This window comes from Procambarus clarkii, chromosome 18 (assembly GCF_040958095.1).
Source record: "Procambarus clarkii isolate CNS0578487 chromosome 18, FALCON_Pclarkii_2.0, whole genome shotgun sequence".
In the NCBI taxonomy this organism is placed as follows: domain Eukaryota; kingdom Metazoa; phylum Arthropoda; class Malacostraca; order Decapoda; family Cambaridae; genus Procambarus; species Procambarus clarkii.
In genome coordinates, this window is record NC_091167.1 from 45,417,586 (window position 1) to 45,441,126 (window position 23,541).

The 23,541-nt window shown below is 39.8% G+C and overlaps 1 protein-coding gene across 1 annotated transcript in view; it reads left to right on the plus strand.

Annotated features, from left to right (window-relative positions):
• Positions 1-21,528, plus strand: part of LOC123750118 (probable glutamate receptor) — a 79,314-nt gene extending 57,786 nt beyond the window's left edge. The window contains exons 11-13 of the mRNA XM_069326870.1: positions 15,843-15,942; positions 20,583-20,709; positions 20,807-21,528. Of these exons, the coding sequence (XP_069182971.1) occupies positions 15,843-15,942; positions 20,583-20,709; positions 20,807-20,923 (344 nt within the window). The 3' untranslated portion in view covers positions 20,924-21,528. The remainder of the gene's footprint in view (positions 1-15,842; positions 15,943-20,582; positions 20,710-20,806) is intronic.
• The last annotated feature ends 2,013 nt before the right edge of the window (positions 21,529-23,541 follow it).

Genomic DNA, 23,541 nt, shown 5'->3' on the forward strand with positions numbered 1-23,541 from the left:
AGGTTTTTACTTATTGAGGCTGAATTCTTTTCTGACAGAATGGACACTCATGAGGTTCAGTGCTTGGATAAGATTCACAGCTACACTACAATTTTAATAAACGTACCGATATGTGAGGCTTAGCCTCGCTTTTTAACCAACAGACAGATTTATAGGATATTAAAGCTACACAAGCATACAATTGGCCAATCATATACCAAATAACCTTCAATATACTTCTCTGCCAGTCGGGGTGCCTGTCTGACAAGTTTGCCAGACTGATTAACTCTCTCTTGTTGAGTTTAGGCACGATATTTTGCTACAGCGTTGCTGTATGATGATCTGGTAGCGTTGCTACGTGATTATCCTGCAGTTGCAGAAGAATGATTCGAGATAAAAGTTTATGAATGAAGGTGGAGGAAACCGTGTCACCGTGATCTCCACTATACACTCTTATTTTATGTAATGTTCCAGGATTTTCCTTGTAGATATTGTCCAGGTACTCCCCCAGTTCTAGAGAGTATTCACTGGCGATAAAAAATATTAGATAAGGAGTCCTTGAGCTGGTAATGTTCGCTAAGGATCAGTCACTTGTTCACTCATTTGTAAACAAACGCGGAGTGCCGCTGGGCTTTGTTGGTGGGCGCTTCACTCCCCCCATCGCCCTGCCATGCTCTCTGAGCACGGTAGCCTTCTATGAATATTGATTGATTATTTTTACAGTCTAGACTTATGATTAAGATAAGATGTGATTATAATATAATTAGATATAAGATTTAAAGATTATAAGTAGTATTTGAAAGTACCACTGAATCTTATTAAGGATTCGATTTTTAATCCTACCGGATGTTGAATCAATGTTCCAATAGTTTTTTAATTAAGAAGTCCTTCTAGAAGCTTCTGGATCCTTGAGAGATCATGTACAAAGTCACGTAGGCATCAAAAGGGCCCCTGTTGCGTACGTGTTCATGGTGCCATTGTCATCCAGGATCAAGCTATAATGAATCTTTAATGATTCAAATATGATTTGATACGATTTAGATATGATTTTGATATGATTTAGATATGATATAGAAATTATACATTTCTTAGATGATTATTAGATATGGTGGGTAAAAATTTCCCACAAGAGGCATGAGTTATGAGGAAAGGCTGCGGGAAATGCACCTTACGACACTGGAAGACAGAAGAGTAAGGGGGACATGATCACAACCTACAAAATCCTCAGGGGAATCGACCGGGTAAACAAGGATGAACTATTCAACACTGGAGGGACGCGAACAAGGGGACACAGGTGGAAGCTGAGTACCCAAATGAGCCACAGAGACATTAGAAAGAACTTTTTCAGTGTCAGAGTAGTTAGTAAATGGAATGCACTAGGAAGTGATGTGGTGGAGGCTGACTCCATACACAGTTTCAAATGTAGATATGATAGAGCCCAGTAGGCTTAGGAATCTGTACACCAGTTGATTGACGGTTGAGAGACGGGACCAAAGAGCCAGAGCTCAACCCCCGCAAGCACAATTAGGTGAGTACAATTAGGTGAGTACACACACACACACACACACACACACACACACACATACACACACACACACACACACACACACACACACACACACACACACACACACACACATACACACACACACACACACACACACACACACACACAAACACACACACACACAGGAAGGATTAGAAACTTAGATGATTGTCATGCCCTTCAAGATGACCTGGACAAAATAAGTATATGGAGCACCACTTGGCAAATGGAATTTAATGTTAATAAATGCCATGTTATGGAGTGTTGAATAGGAGAACATAGACCCCACACAACCTATATATTATATGAGAAATCTTTAAAGAATTCTGATAAAGAAAGAGATCTAGGGGTGGTTCTAGATAGAAAACTATCACCTGAGGACCACATAAAGAATGTTGTGCGAGGAGCCTATGCCACGCTTTATAATTTCAGAATTGCTTTTAAATACATGGATGGCGATATACTAAAGAAATTGTTCACGACTTTTGTTAGGCCAAAGCTAGAATATGCAGCGGCTGTGTGGTGCCCATATCTTAAGAAGCACATCAAGTAAACTGGAAAAGGTGCAAAGACATGCTACTAAGTGGCTCCCAGAACTGAAGGGAAAGAGATATGAGGAGAGGTTAGAGGCATTAAATATGCCAAAACTAGAAGACAGAAGAAAAAGAGGTGACATGATCACTACATACAAAATAGTAACAGGAATTGATAAAATCGATAGGGAAGATTTCCTGAGACCTGGAACTTTAAGAAGAAGAGGTCATAGATTTAAACTAGCTAAACACAGATGCCGAAGAAATATAAGAAAATTCTAAAGAAAAGTTAGGTGAGAAGGTGGTGGAGGCCAAGACCGTCAGTAGTTTCAAAGCGTTATATGACAAAGAGTGCTGGGAAGACGGGACACCACGAGCGTAGCTCTCATCCTGTAACTACACTTAGGTAATTACACACACACACACATATAAGCTGCCGGTGTGTGTGTGTGTGTGTGTGTGTGTGTAGTAGGCTGCCCTGGTGAGAGACACACATGTTAGTGAGGTCCACGGAGATTCCTCAAATATTCGGGACATTGAAGGAGTATAGAGGCTAGATCATAGTATTTGGCCTCTTACTGTGTAGCAAGCAGGGTGCAACGTAGCATAGTCATATCGCAAGCAACAGAGCGAAGAAACCAAAGTGGAGCTAGTGGCATCACCGGTGCATATACAGTGGAGAACCACGTGGAGCAACAAGACCTGACGGCCAGCTTGGGAAGACCCGCCATGTAACTGCCTGGTTGTGCTTGTTGGCTGGTGACTGGTAAGTGTCCCTCTCTCTGAAGTCTTTAACACGTGTGCTTATATAATATCATATAGTAGTCACATATAATGCATTTCATTCCATAATAGAATAGTAATCTTGATAGATTGAGAGCGAATGAGGCAGTAACACACTGTGTTGGGACCTGAATTGTACTGTTTGTGTAGGAATTAACAAATCAGAGTAACACTGCTCTCCCTCCCTTTTTCCTACACTTCAACTGGACACTATAGATAGAGTGACATACAGTCTCCCTCCTCCCCCCCCCACCCCTCTCTCTCTCTCTCTCCCTCTCTCTCTCTCGCCCTCTCCCTCTCTCGCCCTCTCCCCCCTCCTCTCCTCTCGCCCTCTCCCTATCTTTATTGCTCTCTCTCTTGCCCTCTCTCTCTCTCTTGCCCTCTCTCTCTCTTGCTCCCTCTCTCTTCCTCTCTCTCTCTCTCTCTCTCTCTCTCTCTCTCTCTCTCTCTCTCTCTCTCTCTCTCTCTCTCTCTCTCTCTCTCTCTCTCTCTCTCTCTTTTGCTCTCTCTATCTTGCTATCTATCTCTTGTTCTGTTTCTCTTGCTCTCTCACCTGCTCTAGTCAAAGTAACCAAACGAAGGAAATGTTAGTCCAATTTTTGAAGGAATTCAAGAGGGAGATGCATGAAATGAGGATTACAACCTGCAAAGTGAGCTGACATCAGCAAGTGAGGAGATCAAATCCCTCACAAAGAAAAATAAAGAGGCTGAATATCAGATTATCATCCAAAGGGAAGTTGGGTATGTTGAAGGAAATGCCTCTGTACCTGAAACATTTGCAGAAATACTGAGAAAGAGTTCAGAAGCAATGGACACAGTGAGGGAGGTAGCCATGCAAGCAGCCACTTCACAGGAAGCAGCAAGGTGCACCAGTCACCTGTTGGAAAGAAAAAGATCAGTGGTTGTTGTAGGCATCAAAGAACAAAAAAGGTCCAATAGGCAGGAATGGAATAGCAAAGACAGAGGCAGTACATGGGATACTGAGGGGGTTACAGATGGAAGGGGCTGAACAAAACATTCAGAAGGTTTTCAGGTTGGGCTGGTACAACAAGGACAGAAACCGACTGGTAAAGGTGGTGTTCGCAAACAAAACCACGAAGGAGATTATTCTAGAAAGGAAGAGTCATCTGCAGTATGTGGAGGAATACAAAAAAGTATTCCTGCAGAGAGACAGGACGAAGGAGGAGAGAGCCAGGGCAGCAAAGGCAAGGAGGAAGCGCAGGGAGAGAGGAGTATACCCGGAAATCACAGCCCCAACACAACAGTCCCAGAGACAAGAGGGGAACCCACAGCCAGCATCCCAGCAACACCAGATGGGAGGGCAACACCCCCCTCCCCCCTCTACATAGAAACCCTCCCTTCCCCCACCCTACCTGCCCCCATTCAAATGGTCACTCAACCCTCCCTGCCCCCTACCATTCTGACCCTGTCACCCCTCCCCCTATTCCCACCATGTACCCCCTCCTGCCTTTCCCCTCCTGTCCCCCCACCCCCCTTCATCTCAAACCCTCCCTATCCTTCCTCCCCTCTCACCCCGTATCCTCCAAGTCTCCCCTATCTCCTTACCACATATCCTACCTGTCCCCCCTTCTCTTGAACCCCCACCCCCACCCAAAATCCTCTGAGATCCTGTAAACCACCTCACAGATCTTCTCACCCAGGGAACAGCTTTCCCCCACCAGCAGAACGCTCACCAAGAAGGGGACAAGAAAACAAACAGAAAATAATGAGCTTGAAGGCAATGTACACTAACAGAGATGGGATTACAAATAAAACAAGTGAACTCGGAGAATGGGCACTAGAAGAAAACCCAGACATAATAGCACTCACAGAAACAAAGCTAACGAAAACCATAACAAGTGCAGTGTTTCCACAGGACTACTATGTAGTGAGGAAAGAGAGAGAAGGGAGAGGAGGTAGTGTAGCTTTGCTGATAAGAAAAGGTTGGAGTTTTGAAGAGATTATTAATCAGAGCTGTGATGGTTTCAGTGACTACATATCAGGCACCATAGCAACTGGAGGACAGAAAAATACAGTAGTAGTCATATATAACCCCCCACTAAACGACAGAAGACCCAGACAGGAATATGATAGAAACAACATGGCCACCATCAATATAATAGAGAGAGCAGATCCTGTGGCTAGCAGGAGCGGATTCAGACTACTAATCATGAAGAGACTTCAACCACGGGAAGACAGATTGGGGGAACAGAGACCCACATGGAGGCCCAGACACATGGAGAGCTAAGCTGCTGGGTGCGGCAACAAGAAACTTTCTAAGTCAACACGTCAAGGGACCAACAGGAATAAGAGGAGGGGATGAACCAGCTTTGCTTGATCTAATATTTACCCTAAATGAGTCGGATATAAGAGAAGTTAAGTTGGAAGCCCCCTTGGGAATGAGTGATCATAGTGTATTGAGCTTTATTTATCTGTTTGAGCTAGGAATTATCTCCCCCCCAAAAAAAAAACAGTGAAACAAAGGGCTGGCGTACCGAAAGGGAAACTATGAGAAGATGAATAAATTCCTAAGGGATATACCATGGGACACAGAACTCAGAACTAAGTCCGTACAAGACATGATGGACTATGTCACCCAAAAGTGTCAGGAGGCGGTAAACAGGTTCATCCCAACCTGACAGGAAAAACCGAGAAGCAAAAGAAGAATCTGGGGTTTAATAGGGAATTTATGAGAGCAATGGAGCTGAACAAAAGGGCTTCGAGGAACTTCCATAATAACAGAACACCAGAAAGCATTGAGAGATTCCAGAGAACCAGGAACGAGTTAGTGTGAGAAGAGCTGCTGAGAAAATGCATGAAAATGGTATAGCTAATAAAGCCAAGACCGAAACAAAGCTTCTACACAGTCATATCAGGAGGAAAACAACAGTGAAGGAACAGGTGATGAAACTTAGAACGGGTGAGGACAGGTACACAGAGAGTGACAAAGAGGTGTGTAAAGAACTCAACAAGTGGCTCTAGGAGATCTTTACAATATTACAAGGAGAGGTCATGGCGCTAGAAGAGGTGGCAGCAAACCAGGCGACCTTGGAAGTGTACGAATTTACATGAGATGAGGTCAAAAGGCACCTATTGGAGCTGGACGTGAGAAAGGCTGCTGGGCCGGACGGAATTTCACCATGGGTATTGAAAGAGTGTGCAGGAGCACTTTGTTTGCCACTCTCCACAGTGTATAGTAGGTCACTGGAAACGAGAGACTTACCGGAAATATGGAAGACTGCTAATGTAATCCCAATATACAAAAAGGGTGACAGACAACAGGCACTGAACTACAGGCCAGTGTCCTTAACTTGTATACCATGCAAGGTGATGGTGAAGATCGTGAGAAAAAACCTAGTAACACATCTCGAGAGAAGGGACTTCGTAACACCCCATCAACATGGGATCAGGAATGGTAAATCTTGCCTTACAGGCATAAGAGAATTCTATGATCAGGTGACAAAGATTAAGCAAGAAAGAGAGGGCTGGGCGGACTGCATTTTTTTGGACTGTCGGAAAGCCTTTGACACAGTACCCCATAAAAGGCTGATGCATAAGCTGGAGAAACAGGCAGGAGTAACTGGTTGGGCGCTCCAGTGGATAAGGGAGTACCTAAGCAATAGGAAGCAAAGAGTTACAGTGAGGGGTAAGACTTCAGATTGGCGTGAAGTCACCAGTGGAGTCCCACAGGCCACTGTACTCGGACCTATCCTGTTTCTCATATACGTAAATGATCTCCCAGTGGGTATAGACTTATTCCTCTCAATGTTTGCTGACGACGTCAAAATTATGAGAATGATTAAGATAGAGGAGGACAGCTTGAGGCTTCAAAAAGACCTGGACAAGCTGCAGGAGTGGTCGAACAAATGGTTGTTAGCGTTTAACCCAAGCAAATGTAATGTAATGAATATAGGTGTAGGGACCAGGAGACCAGATACAAGGTATCATTTGGGACGTGAAATACTTCAAGATTCAAAGAGAGAGAAAGACCTGGGGGTTGATATCACGCCAGACCTGTCCCCTGAAGCTCATATCAAGAGGATAACATCAGCGGCATATGCCAGGCTGGTTAACATATGAACGGCCTTAAGAAAATTGTGTATGGAATCTTTCAGAACAATATATACCACATATGTCAGACCATTCCTGGAGTATGCGGCTCCAGCATGGAGTCCATATCTAGTCAAGCATAAGACTAAACTGGAAAAGTTTCAAAGGTTTGCCACCAGAATAGTACCCGAACTGAGGGGTATGAGCTACGAGGAGAGACTACGGGAATTATACCTCACGTCACTGGGAGACAGAAGAGTTAGAGGGGACATGATCACCACATACAAGATTCTCAGAGGAATTGATAGGGTAGATAAAGACAGACTTGTTAACACGAGGAGCACATGCACTAGGGGACACAGGTGGACATTGAGTGCCCAAATGAGCACTAGAGACGTTAGAAAGAGTTTTTTCAGTGTCAGAGTAGTAGACAAATGGAAAGCATTAGGAAGTGATGTGGTGGAGGCTGACTCCATACACAGCTTCATGTGTAGATATCATAGAGCCCAGTAGGCTCAGGAAAGTGTACATTAGTTGATTGACCGTTGCGAGGCGGGACCAAAGAGCCAGAGCTCAACCCCCCGCAAGCACAACTAGGTAAGTACACACACACACACACACACACACACACACACACACACACACACACACACACACACACACACACACACACACACACAGGGGCTTAAAGGGCTGGGTGGCTGAGTGGACAGTGCTCTAGACTCGTAGATCTAGGGACCTGTGTTCGATCTCGGCAGTCGGCGGAAAAACAAATGGGCAGAGATGATGCCTTTACCCTGATGCTCCTGTTATCTAGAAGTAAATAGGTACCTGGAAGTTAGACAGCTGCTATGGGCTGCTTCCTCTGTGTGTGTGTGTGTGTGTGTGTGTGTGTGTGTGTGTGTGTGTGTGTGTGTGTGTGTGTGTGTGTGTGTGTGTGTGTGTGTGTGTGTGTGTGTGAAAAAAAAATTGTTATTTGGTAGTTAGTAACAGTTGATTGATTGTAGATTGACAGTTCAGAGGCGGGCCGAAAGAGCAGAGCTCAACCCCCGCAAGCACAACTAGGTGAATACAACTAGGTAAATACTTACATGGGAACCAAAGAGCCAGGGCTCAACTCCCGCAAGCACATATAGGTGCTTGTTAGTAGTGTAAATTGAGATGTAGACCGTCCCATACCCCGAGGAGAACCTCGGGGATCGAACTCAGTCTACATCAAAAGTGGGTGGGGGAGTCTGTAGAGTGGGATGGGTGATGTCGCAGGGGACGTTGTGTGTCGCGGGGGGTAAAAGGAGTGTGTATGGGTAAGAGGGGGAGGGGGGGGGGGTAAATATGGGACAGGTGTACATCAACAAAGGTAGAGAGAAGGGGAAGGGGATGCTCGCAGATGAGGCAGGAAGGGTGACGTCCCCCGTGGCGTTGAGGGTTGCTGAGGGTAAAAGGGGGGAGTAGTGAACTGAACAGGTAAGCAATAGTAGTAGTAGTAGTAGATGAATATGTATGAATATGTGCCGTAGAGTTAATCGTATGTAGATACATAGTTAAATAAGAGTATATAGGAAGGATATGTTGAGGGCCTAGAGGGACCCCCTTCCCATGGTTGGACCAGGGCAGGAGACTGAGCAGGGAGGTAGGCCGTAGCTTTGACTGATAGCCAGGGTCTCATTCTCGTGTGTTTTTTCAAACAAAATGTCTGTTTATTTTTTAAGAAAAACGTATAACTTTCGCACCCAAATCTGTTTCTGGCGTAGGTCTCCAATGTCGCAGTAGAGCGTCTCAGCAACAAATGGAGTGTGTCAATGACCCATAATTGTTTTTGTAAAGAGGGGATGAACCCCTATCTTGCTTCCAGAGTGGAACATACCCAGCACCATCACACGAGCACATACCCACAGGCCCACATGTATGTGTGTGTGGGAGCAAGCATTTGTACGGCTCAGCTCTTTGAAGCCTGAGGCATTACTGCATTGAATGACAGCAATACAGTTTAGCATAGCTCACACCATCACATAGCAGCAGCAGCGGCAGCACATAGTCATGTAATTTTCCACCACCAGCACATCGTAGCAGAGGGTTTATGACCAGTGTGTGGTCTTTAACGGCCCACGCAGGAGTGGACTGTGTTCACATCAAGGAAGTGTCATGTGTCGCACCCTCTCCTCCCCCCTCACTCCCTCCCATGCAGGTGACAGTTACAAATTACTCGACAATTCCCCACTACACATTTCCCCAATCCTGGATAAACGTGGTAAAAAATAGTAAACACATTATATATGTTACTGTATTCATATCAAATAATGACTATAGCCAGAGATAGACATATTTTTAATTTCGCTAAACACATTATTTATGTCCCTGTATTCATATCAAGTATCTCTGTATTCAGAACAAAATTAGTAGTAGTAAAAGGGTAGTAGTAAAAAAGTAGTAAAGTAGTAAGTAGTAGTAATAGTAGTAAAACCCCTATTTTTGTCTTTTTGATTATGTTGTGTTTACCTCGCCAGCATTGTAATGTTTGGAAACTGTATGTGAGGATCCCTGTCCCTCTTATTGCTCATAGATGTAGGATGATGTAAAGTATTTTTATTGAACATGTCTCTTCTTATTAAAAACTTTTTGTTTTAAACTAGATGCTTAACAGTAGTTAAGATGTGAGTAATACTTGAATGTCACTATTGGATTTCATCTGGCTAGCCCTTCTTTATCACCATTCGATGGGATAGTGAACATTCAGTAGCTCTCAAAATATGTGCACAAAATAGTGAATAAACAATACATGATTTATATCCTACCCTAATCAGGGTCAGCACAATAGTAAATGTAATAAATGTACGCTAATGACTAGTTCAAGACTAGTTGTGATCATTTGTACTTATGAAACTACTAAGTTATTTAGTCTACATTTGTGCAAAATTTAGCACAATCACAGCCTAAATTCCTACCTAATCAAGGTTGGCATAAATTAACTACTGGTGCAGTAATGTTAATATAATTGTGCTGTGTTTTTGTTTTTTATATTCTGTAATAGATAAATGTGCACATGCACACACAAGTAGAGATTATGAATATATATATATATATATATATATATATATATATATATATATATATATATATATATATATATATATATATATATATATATACAGCTAAATTTGGCTTGCTAGACACAACCCTTTGTGATGGTTGATAGTGTTGACCAATTTGTCAACAACATGTGACCTAGACTCACCTGACAGGTGTACACCATCGGATGCCAGGTTTTGCCTATATGGTCTGGCTGCAAAATGTGAATTATTGTAAAAGTTATGAGCTGTTGCTCCTGGTGACCTGAAATTTTTTACCTCAGTGTAAGGTATGGGTCTAAGTGTTGTGGGCAACTGACTGTGTCCCACTAATGCTACCTTACACAAGGTAATGAGGTATAGATAGCAAATATTATTAATTGGTGTGGGTTAGGCTAACATATGTAGTACACTACTAGTAACCACAAATAATGAAATATATTTAAGCTAAACTACTACACCGTGGTTAGTAAGTGATTAAGCACAAGTTATATGATTAATAATGTTATATGATTAATAATGTTATATGATTAATAAACTTTCAACACAAGATGGAGCAAACTTTCAACACAAGATGGAGCAAACTTTCAACACAAGATGGAGCAAACTTTCAACACAAGATGGAGCAAACTTTCAACACAAGATGGAGCAAACTTTCAACACAAGATGGAGCAAACTTTCAACACAAGATGGAGCAAACTTTCAACACAAGATGGAGCAAACTTTCAACACAAGACAGAACACGGTGCATTGGGTATAAATTCGATAAATTAAAGGGAAGAATGGAAGTAACTGCAAAGGGCCTATTGGCCCATATATCTTGATACTTCTATATTCGTGCGGAGCCTTGAAGTGGGTAGAATATGGTTGTGCATTAATTGGCTGTTGATTGCTGGTGTTGACTTCTTGATGTGTAGTGCCTCACAGATATCAAGCCGCCTGCTATTGCTGTATCTATCGATGATTTCTGTGTTGTTTGTTAAGACTTCTCAGGTGATGGTCTGGTTGTGGGAAGAGATTATATGTTACTTAATGGAACCCTGTTGCTTATGCATCGTTAATCGCCTGGAAAGAGATGTTGTTGTCTTGCCTATGTACTGAATTTTTTGAGGCTTACAGTCCCCAAGTAGGCATTTGAAGGCATAGACGACATTGGTCTCTAATAAAGCGTTCTGCTTTTTGTCTGGAGAGTTTCTCATGAGTAGGTTGGCCGTTTTTTTTGTTTTATAGTAAATCGTCAATTGTATCTAATGATTTTTATCTGTAGGGATAACGTTTCTATTAACAATATCTTTCAAGACGCTTTCATCCATTTTATGAGCTGTGGAAAAGACGTTCCTGTAAAATAGTCTAATAGGGGGTATAGGTGTTGTGTTAGTTGTCTCTTTAGAGGTTGCATGGCTTTTCACTTTCCTTCTTATGATGTCTTCATCGAAACCATTGGAGAAGCCGTTGTTGACTAGGACCTGCCTTACCCTACAAAGTTCTGCATCGACTTCTTCCATCCTGAGCTGTGGCTGAGAGCACGGTCGACATATGCGTTAACAACACTCCTCTTGTACCTGTCTGGGCAGTCACTGTTGGCACTGAGGCACATTCCTATGTTTGATTCCTTAGTGTAGACTGCAGGGTGGAAACCCCCGCTCCTTTCCATGACTGTTACATCTAGAAAGGGCAGCTTCCCATCCTTCCCAATCTCATAAGTGAAACGCAACCCAGAATTTTGCTCAAATGCCTCCTTCAGCTCCTGAAGATGTCTGACATCAGGTACCTGTCTAAAAATATTGTCAACATACCTGCAGTATATGGCCGGTTTCAAGTTTATGTCGACTAAGACCTTCGGTTCGATGGTACCCATGTAGAAGTTCGCAAACAAACAAAGCATTTAAGCGGAATTCTGTGTTGCGTTTCACTTACGAGATGGAGAAGGATGGGAAACTGCCCTTTCTAGATGTAACAGTCATGGAAAGGAGCGGGGGGGGGGGGTGTTTACACACAGCAGTCTACTCGAAGGAAACAAACATAGGAATGTGCCTAAATGCCAAAAGTGACTGCCCAGACAGGTACAAGAGGAGTATTGTTAACCCTTATGTCGACCGTGCTCTCAGCCACAGCTCAGGATGGAAGCAAGTTGATGCAGAACTCTGTAGGGTAAGGCAGGTCCTAGTCAACAACGGCTTCTCCAATGGTTTCGTTGAAGACATCATAAGAAGGAAGGTGAAACGCCATGCAACCTCTGAAGAGACAACTAACACAACACCTGTACCCCCTATTAGACTGCTTTACAGGAACTTCTTTTCCACAGCTCATAAAACGGAGGAAAGTGTCCTGAAAGATATTGTTAATAGGAACGTTATCCCTACAGACACAAATAAGAAGATATGATTGTCGATTTACTATAAAACCAAAAAAACGGCCAACCTACTCACGAGAAACTCTCCAGACACAAAGCAGAACGCTTTAAAAGAGACCAACGTCGTCTATGTCTTCAAATGCCCACTTGGGGACTTTAAGCCTCAAAGAACTCAGTATATATTTATTTATTTATTTATTTATTTATATATATAAAAGAAGGTACATTGGGTTTGTGAGAATACATTGGATAGTACAGTATTTACATTCTTGTAAAGCCACTAGTACGCACAGCGTTTCGGGCAGGTCCTTAATCTAGCAGATAATTTTAAGTAGGTAATTTCAATCAGAATTGATAAATGATAAAGATACATTACAAGAGAAAAATGAGATGAGAGAGATAAGTAGGTATATTAAAGCACATTGTTCTATTAAAGCTCTGATTGATTACATTGACAGCTTGATTAGTAATTTAAACAAGGTTAATAGACACCATACAGCAGATTGACAGCACATATAAGACAGCAATGATCACAATGGTAAAGATGTTCAGATTGGGTACATAAAGATTGGGAGACTGGGTAGCAAAAGATACAGATAAACAAGATTTATAAACACCATACAACAGATTGGCAGCACATATAAGAAAACAGCAATGATCACAATGGTAAAGATGTTCAAATTGGGAACATAAAGGTTGGGAGATTGGGTAGCAATTGATACAGTGCAATTTTAAGGCAAAAAGTGAAAACTATGAAGATGAAATTAGGTACTTTTTAGTATTGATTTTGAATGATGTAAAAGCTGGACTGCTTTTCAATTCAGTAGGGAGTGAGTTCCATAAACTGGGTCCCTTTATTTGCATAGAGTGTTTACACAGATTAAGTTTAACTCTGGGGATATCAAAGAGATATTTATAATATATATTTATAAAGAGATATTTTATGAGATATATATATTTATATAGGCACGACAACATCTCTTTCCAGGCGATTAACGATGCATAAGCAACAGGGCTCCATTAAGTAACATATAGTCTCTTCCCACAACCAGACCATCACCAGAGAAGTCTTAAGAAACAACACAGAAATCATCAATAGATACAGCGATAGCAGGCGGCTTGACATCTGCGAGGCACTACACATCAAGAAGTCAACACCAGCAATCAACAGCCAATTAATGCACAACCATATTCTACCCACTTCAAGACTCCGCACCAATATAGAAGCATCAAGATATATGGGCCAATAAGCCCTTTGCAGTTACTTCCATTCTTCCCTTTAATTTATCCAATTTATACCCAATGCACCGTGTTCTGTCTTGTGTGGAAAGTTTGCTCCGTCTTGTGTTGAAAGTTTTGTTCACCTCTTCCAAAACTGTTGTAACATATCACCTCACCCAAATGCGAGTATATAAGATAAAAGCTGTTTAAATGATAGCATAGTAAAACTCTGTTTAGTGTTTGCAGGTTATAGTTGTGTGTGTGTAAACTAAAGTCTTTGAAAATGTAATAAGTTATTACGAAATGCATTCAAGTGTCACATCAGACTAGAAATAAGAATGAATTTTGGGGAATTGATTTTTCAATTACCATCGACAGTGAAAAGAAACATAAGAAATATTGAGAAAATTCGTTTTAGAATTATTAATCCTACTTCTTCGGTCATATTTAATAACATATATATATATATATATATATATATATATATATATATATATATATATATATATATATATATATATATATATATATATATATATATATATATATATATATATATATATATATATATATATATATATATATATATATATATATATATATATATATATATATATATATATATATATATATATATATATATATATATATATATATATATATATATATATATATATATATATATATATATATATATATATATATATATATATATATATATATATATATATATATATATATATATATATATATATATATATATATATATATATATATATTAGTATATTTTGGTAACAGTCTTTCCTGTAGACATATATTATTAAATATTACCGAAAAAGTAAGATTAATAATTCTAACACGAATTTTCTCAATCTTTCGTAAGTTTCTTTTCACTGTTGGTGGTAATTCAAAAATCAATTCTTCAAAATTCATTTTTATTTCTAGTCTGACGCGACACTTGAGCGCGTTGCGCAACACTTATTACATTTTCAAAGACTTTAGCTTACACATACACAACTGAATAGAACTTACACATCTTCGATTTGTTTATATCTACATTTGAGTGAGGTGGATGGGGTGAGGTGGTATTAATAGGGTATTAAATTCCTAAACACAAGACAGAACACGAAACAATGGGTATTGAATGGAAGTGATTTTGTAGAAAGCCTATTGGTCCATATTTCTTGATGCTTCTATATTGGAGCGGAGTCTTGAGGTGGGTAGAATATAGTTGTGCATTAATTGGCTGTTGATTGCTGGTGTTGACTTCTTGATGTGTAGAGCCTCGCAGACGTCAAGCCGCCTGCTATCGCTGTATCTATCGATGATTTCTGTGTTGTTTACTAGGATTTTTCTTGCAATGGTTTGGTTGTGGGAAGAGATTATATGTTCCTTAATGGAGCCCTGTTGCTTATGCATCGTTAAACGCCTAGAAAGAGATGTTGTTGTCTTGCCTATATACTGGTTTTTTTGGAGCTTATAGTCCCCAAGAGAGCATTTGAAGGCATAGACGACGTTGGTCTCTTTTAAAGCGTTCTGCTTTGTGTCTGGAGAGTTTCTCATGAGTAGGCTGGCCGTTTTTCTGGTTTTATAGTAAATCGTCAGTTGTATCCTCTGATTTTTGTCTGTAGGGATAACGTTTCTATTAACAATATCTTTCAGGACCCTTTCCTCCGTTTTATGAGCTGTGAAAAAGAAGTTCCTGTAAAATAGTCTAATAGGGGGTATAGGTGTTGTGTTAGTTGTCTCTTCAGAGGTTGCATGGCGTTTCACTTTCCTTCTTATGATGTCTTCGACGAAAACATTGGAGAAGCCGTTGTTGACTAGGACCTGCCTTACCCTACAGAGTTCTTCGTCGACTTGCTTCCATTCTGAGCTGTGGCTGAGAGCATGGTCGACATAAGCGTTAACAACACTCCTCTTGTACCTGTCTGGGCAGTCGCTGTTGGCATTTAGGCACATTCCTATGTTCGTTTCCTTAGTGTAGACTGCAGTGTGGAAACCTCCGCTCTTTTCCATGACTGTGACCTTGCCTGAAACAACAGTGGTGGTATGAAGTCCTTTCCCTAAATGAGAGATATAATCTAATTTAAGATCTATTATGATTTATAACTCACTTTTCTGGAAGATTGAACTATTGAGACATAATACCTTTTTTAACTGCATCGATTACAATGAAAATATTGATAATAAAACATTATACATTCATATTCACATTTCATATGTGAGATTTGCAACACCAGCCCTAATAACTATTAATTTATATATGACTATGTATTGCTCCTGCTATATACAGATATTTGTTTTGACAGGAAAGTGTGATTTTTATAAGTCCAAACAAGGGTACTTGTGCTTCCTATACTCGCTAGTCCTGCAGAAAAACAGTCCTCTTCTTCATGTAATTAACAAAAGGTAGTTGTGATTTCATTTATTTTTCTTTTACCATGTTTCATCTATTAATGAATTTGTATATTTCTTTAGCAGGTAAATGTATGATATCAGTTGTGTTATTTCACTAGAATAAGGGGCCGGGAGACCCAAAAATATTTGAATTTAATGATAATTACTTAAAAATTGTATTCAAATTTCCAATTATTTGACAACAGCGTCGTGAAAATTTCATTTCAATATGTTAAGAAATGGATTTTATACGAATATTAAAAACAAAAAAAAGTTCTGATAATAAGGAGAACAGTTCCTATTAACTAAAACTGAGGGATAATACAGTGATAAAGAGATGCAAGCACCTGTCTGACGCACGAAGAAGAAGAACATTAGTAAGGAGGGTCCACAAAGTGGATATACAGCTGGTGCCTTTCTAGCATTACTGAGTAATGCGTAATAACACAAATAATAATGAGTATGTTATTATGCTGTATTTTGTTACATATCATATACATACATACATTGCACAATTCCAACATCTGTTAGCTTCACCAATGTCCAACATTTTTTTTTTTTTTTTGGGGGGGGGCAATGTTTTTTTTCGCCTTTTGTTTATATTTGGATTTTGTTGTAGCCTCTGCATCTCGGGGAATACCTTCCCGTTACTATGAGTGTGACTGGTGAACGAAATTGATCAACAAGTTAATCAGTTACAGGTTGAATTTGTGACTTTTGTGATTTTTTTTTTTGGGGGGGGGGGTGGCAATTACAGATTTCAAGCTCAATTCTCTTTGTCTTTTTAGGTTGTATTGAAGAACAGAGACCAGGTGCGGTCCTTATCATATTTACCTATTGACATAAATACTGCATTTATTGTCAAGAAGTTTACCTTCATTTTTCTCCATGTACAGGATTTTCAACTTTGAGACAAGCTGTTAAATTTAGTTTCTGAGCGATTCTAACCATTTTTACATATTATGTGCAAAGTTCTTAGTTTTAAAGTTTCTTCAATTGCGTTTATTCATAAACCTATATCTTTGGGAGTATTAAATTTTTGCGTCTACATTTTTCGCATATTTTGAAGGCCTAAGTGACTATTTTTGTTTACAGTAACTATACTCTCAAACAAAATTCTAAATTGAGGAAAATGAACATTATATGCCATTCTGAGCCCATAATGAATTAAATAAAAATGGATGAAATATTAAATTTGTCAGCTTATTTTTAAATTGTGAAATTTTCATTTATTTTTAATATTTCCTGTTCATGTTATGATATTGAACCATTATTAAAAGTTGGAGCATTTACCATGTAGATTATGCACAAAAATGTTTGAGTGTTGAGGAAAGTTGAGAAATCAGTCTCCCTGCCCCTTAATGTAGGTTTATGAGCAAATAATTGTGTTTATGTGAATAATTTGTTGAATTTGTAAATAATTAGTTGTATTTGTGAATAATTATGTATATGTGAATAACTATGTGTGAATAATTATGTTTATATATGTGAATTATTTGGTTTGTATGTTTTATTATGTTTGTGTTATTATTTTTGTATGTGTAAATACTTGTAATTAATGTGTGAATAACTACACTTGGACATGCGTATGAATAGTTTGATGTGTATGTGTGATCTTATATCCACATATGTGACTGTGTGCTTTCATGTTTATATAGCTATACATGAACTAACAGTATATTGTATAGTGAGACTTCGTCTTTGATACCCATTCAAACTCGGGTTGGTAGCGAGGACGGCGTAAAGTGGAACATGGAGGAAGATGAGCACTTAGACCATCTTGCCCATCTGTGATGCATCAAAAATATGTAGTGTACACTAAATCTCATATTGTTTTTGTAAGGAAAATACTCAAGATTTTTCCAGTTTGTACCTCTAATGATATCGTTAATGTCAATTTCCATGCTTGACGATTAGTTTACTTGAAACATTGAAGTAAGTCATCGCTTAGTCTCAATGCACATGGCACGATAAACAACCCAGCTGAGACTGGTTCTAAGTGACATGCTGAACAACCCAGCTAGTTTTCTCCATTATGGGAGTATTGTACATGCCACCATTGCACAGGTTTCATTCAGAGAATGAGTGCCGTTACTGAATTCGCTCGTCGGGACAAAAAACATTTAAAACTCTAGTTATTGCATATATTGTTATTGAGTTTGGACTCCTGCACCTACTCTTCCCCGAGAACCACCGAAACACGTGACAAGTATTTCACCACTGTGTCTCATTACTGCTGTCATGCACTCCTCTTCAGCGGCCCAGATTTATATGTGCATGTAACACTTATCGTCTGGTTAGACCTCAGGGCAGTGAGATGGTGTCGTGTGCAAGCTTGACCGAGAAGTTTCATACGTTGGCGGGTCTTTGTGAACTCCTGGTGTGCTCCTTGGTTGTCTTGGGCGGATGGCTCCTACTCTGAAGAAGTTAAGTGGATAATGTTTGGCAATTTTCCCTGATTGAACTTGAGTTTTGAAGATACGTTTGTGATTCTCTTGTTCGACCATAACATAATTTACAGACATTTTCCCTTCCCTGGAAAATGTGAAGAGTTCACAGGACACCTGATACCTTATGGTCTTGGGTCAATAGGTGTTAAGATGAAACAACACCATACCAAGAAGCTCAGGGTGAAGTTGAGATGTTTCCAGCCAGGTGATCTTGTTCTTGTTTTGAAATCCAGAGTGGAGGCTGCTTTAGCTCATCATTTTGAAGGTCCTTTTGAAGTTGTTTGCAGACGCTCTGAATTGAATTATAAAATTATAATTCTGCAGGACCCTTCCAAAGATTCAGAAGTCCACATTTACAGGTTGAAAGGAATAAAAGGCTCCAGGCCAGTGTCATATGTGTGGCACCGGACAGTCACCCCTGAGAACCATATAACTGACGACTTGTCTAATCCTACCCCTTGTCGTTCTAGCTTTGAGGAGATGTTGGAACACTTGGATGAGGAGAAAAAGGGAGAATTGAGAATCTTACTACACCAGTATTCTAATCTGTTTGGAGAAGTGCCTACCCAGACCCGTGTCATTAGTCATGATATTCAGCTCACAGACACCACCCCTATTCGCATGCATCTGTATAGAGTATCACCGGAAAAAGGGATGTTATCAGGAGGGAAGTGGAGTTCCTCCTTGAACATGGTCTAGTTAAACCCAGTCAAAGGTCCTGATGTTCGCCATGCTTACTAGTTCCTAAACCAGATGGGAAATGGCGCCTATGTACTGACTACAGGCGATTGAATAAGGTAACTGCAGTAGATACATTTCCATTACCATTGCTTGAGGACTGTATTGACCAGATTGGTCACTGTCAATTTATATCGAAACTCAATTTGTCAAAAGGTTATCATCAAGTGCCCTTGACAAGTCGAGCTAGTGAAGTTTCAACTTTTATAAGACCTAATGGTCGTTTTCAGAATACTGTTATGCATTTTGGTATTAAGAATGCCACAGCAACTTTCCAGAGGTTAATGAATTTGTTGTTGCAGGATATTCCCAATTGTCGTGCTTATTTAAATGACATTGTTTTGTTTAGTGATTCCTAGCAAGACCATTTACAGGGTTTAAAATGTTTGTTTGCCAAGTTGCGGGAGGTCAATCTTACTGTTAACCCTCAGAAATATAACTTTACCAAAGGTACAATTGTCTCTCTAGGGCACGAGGTTGGTCAAGGTAGATTGATCTGACCAAACTAATGCCATTGTTAATTATCCTATCTTGAATAACAAGAAACAGGTTCAGCGATTTTTAGGGCTGTGTGCCTATTACCGTAGGTACTGTGAGAACGTTTCTATGGTAGCTTCACCGCTGACTGATTTGTTGCAGCAGAGAAGTAAATTTAAGTGGACTACCCAGTGTCAAGAAGCCTGTGATGGTTTAAAAAGTCTCTTATCTTCATCTCCAGTCTTCGCTAGTCCTGATTTTAATAAGCCTTATATAATGTATATAGATACTTCCGATTTGGGTGCAGGTGCTGTCCTACTCCAATGTGATAATATTGTGATAATGATGAGCATAATGTTGTGATGATAACATCACAATGTTTTGGTGGCTGGGTTTGTTTGGTGTGCAGGGCCTCGCTAATGTTTTGGTGGCTGGGTCTGTTTGGTGTGCAGGGCCTCGCCAATGTTTTGGTGGCTGGGTCTGTTTGGTGTGCAGGGCCTCGCCAATGTTTTGGTGGCTGGGTCTGTTTGGTGTGCAGGGTCTCGCCAATGTTTTGGTGGCTGGGTCTGTTTGGTGTGCAGGGTCTCGCCAATGTTTTGGTGGCTGGGTCTGTTTGATGTGCAGGGCCTCGCCAATGTTTTGGTGGTTGGGTCTGTTTGATGTGCAGGGCCTCGCTAATGTTTTGGTGGTTGGGTCTGTTTGATGTGCAGGGCCTCGCTAATGTTTTGGTGGTTGGGTCTGTTTGATGTGTAGCGCCTCGTCAATGTCTAATCTTCTATTGTCGTTGAATCTGTCGATTAATTTAGTGTTCTTTGATTAGGATAACTCTGGTGACCTGGTAGAAACCACTTCTTCATTTGATAGGGTCTTGCTGTTTTTGCATTGCAAGTCATCTTCAAATTTTGGGGTTCTCTATACCTTTTGGGGTTGACGTGTGCACTCTTTTTAACCTATCTAGTGTATATATAATTATTTATGGGTTTTCAGAGTGCTGGACTTGACGGAGGCAGGTTTTTACCTCTACTCACTGGCCTCAGGCGCCAGTGCAACAACCTGTGCCTACCCACCCATCAAGGTCACTGTAAACACGGCCCTCGCGGTTTCAGACCTTTGGGTAATGCAGCTTTTTACTCGTAATGACGACCAGTATAATTATAAACATATTATTATAAATTGTAATTATTTTCTAATTTTTGTATCTGTTGTTTTAGGGAATGTTCATAATTGTGCTTGGAGGTTATGTTGTTGGTCTCCTGGTGTTGCTGCTGGAAACTGCGAGTGTTTGCATACAGAAGTCTTCAGATATCAACTCGTCTAATGTCAACTGAGATAAGAAAATACTGTTGTGGGTGTTTCTTGCTAGTAGGATATAGCCACCCCTCATTCTTGTTAACATAAATTGTAATCACGTTTAGAAGTAAAATAAAAGCCTAAGACAGAAAAAATATGGCCTATATTAGGGAATCTATGTATTATTATTAATGAATAAATGCTTAGCATTAGACAAAGCATTCATATATAACCCAATACAAATATATATTATCCTTACATATATACACAGTCACGATTATATACTATGACATGTTCACAAAGAACATTCACCAACACAGTTTACACTCCTAGATAACACAACATTACAATCAAGAACATTGTTTAACACAATATTTATATACATCCTATTGCTATTCACCATGCAAAGAAAGTCTGTTTTAAATCCCACTCTCCTTACCTTCTTTGATAATAATTTATTCCTGTATATCCTTAAAATGTTTTGAAATACAGTTTAACTTTCAATTTATTACATTTGAGATTGTTATTACTGTTGAGTATGTTATTATTGATAGTAGTATTTATAGAGAAACTTAATACAAAGCCGTAGTGTTTTAATGAAGGCGAAGGAAATACCCAGTTAATGTTTAAGGGTTTTAAAAACAAAATTGTCGGAGGAAACCTATATCCTTTCTTAAGGTGTTGTATAAAATGTTGTGAACTTTGTCTAAAGTGCCTTGAGAAAGTATGTTGGTTACCTCTGAAAATTATGTTTTTAATACACTTCAACATAAATTGAGTCTTTCTACGCCTTACTAGTAGTTATTATATATTATAACAATAGTTATAGTTATATTTTTTTTTTTTTTTTTTTTTGAGATATATACAAGAGTTGTCACATTCTTGTACAGCCACTAGTACGCGTAGCGTTTCGGGCAAGTCCTAGTAGTTATTCTAGAGTCAGATAATTTCACCTATACATGGCAATCAGAAGGAAATCAGAGGCAGAGTGTCAGAGAAGAGCCATCCAAATTAGGTCATCAGAGGGGGGTGTGGCAGCCAACCAAAAAACAGTGTAGATAGGTATCCATTATATACTACTATGTCCATGTTCTTTATACTCCAAAAGTATGTATAAGTATAAAATGTATATATAAATTGTCACGATAAAATCTCTAGGAATAGATTTGGCCTACTCCATTATCGCCTATTCTACTCATTCACGTCTATGTAATCAAGACCTGCAGCCAAGAACAACAACAACAACAACTACTTCCAGACGTCTAGACAGTCTACCAATCTCCCTCGTGCACCACGGCCCGTCACCCCACCTCGCACCTGGGTCGCTGGGAGGCCACGCTCTCCATAACAAGCAGTTTAACAGCTGGTTCATAGTTAAAAGAAGACATCAGCGCCATCCGTTCAGCCGATATTCTGTATAAATAGGGCTTCCAAGCTCTCAAAGATTCAGATTACTCCTGAGTGCTCAACTGAGTAGACCTGTTAACACATCTTGGTGTGGTAGCGCATTTAGTCAGACTAGCTCATGGTATTCCGTACCATATTTTATTTTGCGTCTTAACGTAATGTATATTTGATTGTTCATCTTGTTTATTTTGCACAATTTGTATTAAAGCCAAGCCTGGATATTTTTGTAATTTGTTAAATTTATTTTTAAAGTAAAGTATTTTTAAATGTTTTTCCCTCTGCTTTATCCTACAGTTTACCACACTGTGAAAACAGTGTGGTAATGTTTAGTATTTTGTGACTGAATTACAGAGACTGCAGGATCACCAACGTTTACCATCACAAATTGGGGGCCTGTCAAGGAGCCTCACTCAGGTAATGCTTCTAGACTCTTCACTTAAAGTTGTGGTAACTGTACTTGGCTTTATTACAAATTAAATTTTTCAGAACTCTTATTCTTTGACTAAGTTTAATGGTGCTTCATACTGTTTGCTTTCCAGATGTAGCATTATTTGATTGTTGAATGACTTTGGATTACGTGGTGTCTTGTGGCCACAGTCATACTCGTGACTGGTTGTTCCATAATCTTTGCTATATCCTGTGTTTCCACCTTATTCTCGTCCCTACAGGAGAGTTCTCATTCAGACAGATCACCCCCTTTGGTACCCTGGTACTTTGGTCTGTCTTCGGGTCAAGTACACCCACATCTTTGTAACTCAAACGTAGGAGGATATAGAGGGCCAAAGTTCCTCTCGCACGGATTATGCTGTAAGGTTGGGACCCCTTACAAGCAGTTCTCGTCATTAATTGACACTTCGCACCCCTATGCGTCGGTCAGCGGTATGGTACTTACACAGGTAGGGCGTTAACATTCTTTTCCAGAGCACAAAGATTCTTAATTCTGTAAGTACTATCTAGTTTTAGTAGGAAACCTCTTAACTTTGCTCTCATCATTAGAGACAAGGTAAAAAATCCCTACATCTTATGGACTACCTTCCAGACAATTGTCTCACATTCAAGTAGGATCCTTCTTGCCCTTATCCTCGTCATATAGAATACTCGGTACAAGATTCCCTACTTTCTTGAAACGCTTAGTTTCATTTTTGATCTTGATTGTAACCTTCATTATTAAGTTTAACTGGATAGTTTACCGTTGCCACGTCATCCTGTCACTGACATTTCATATTTTAGTACATCCACCTGAGTATTT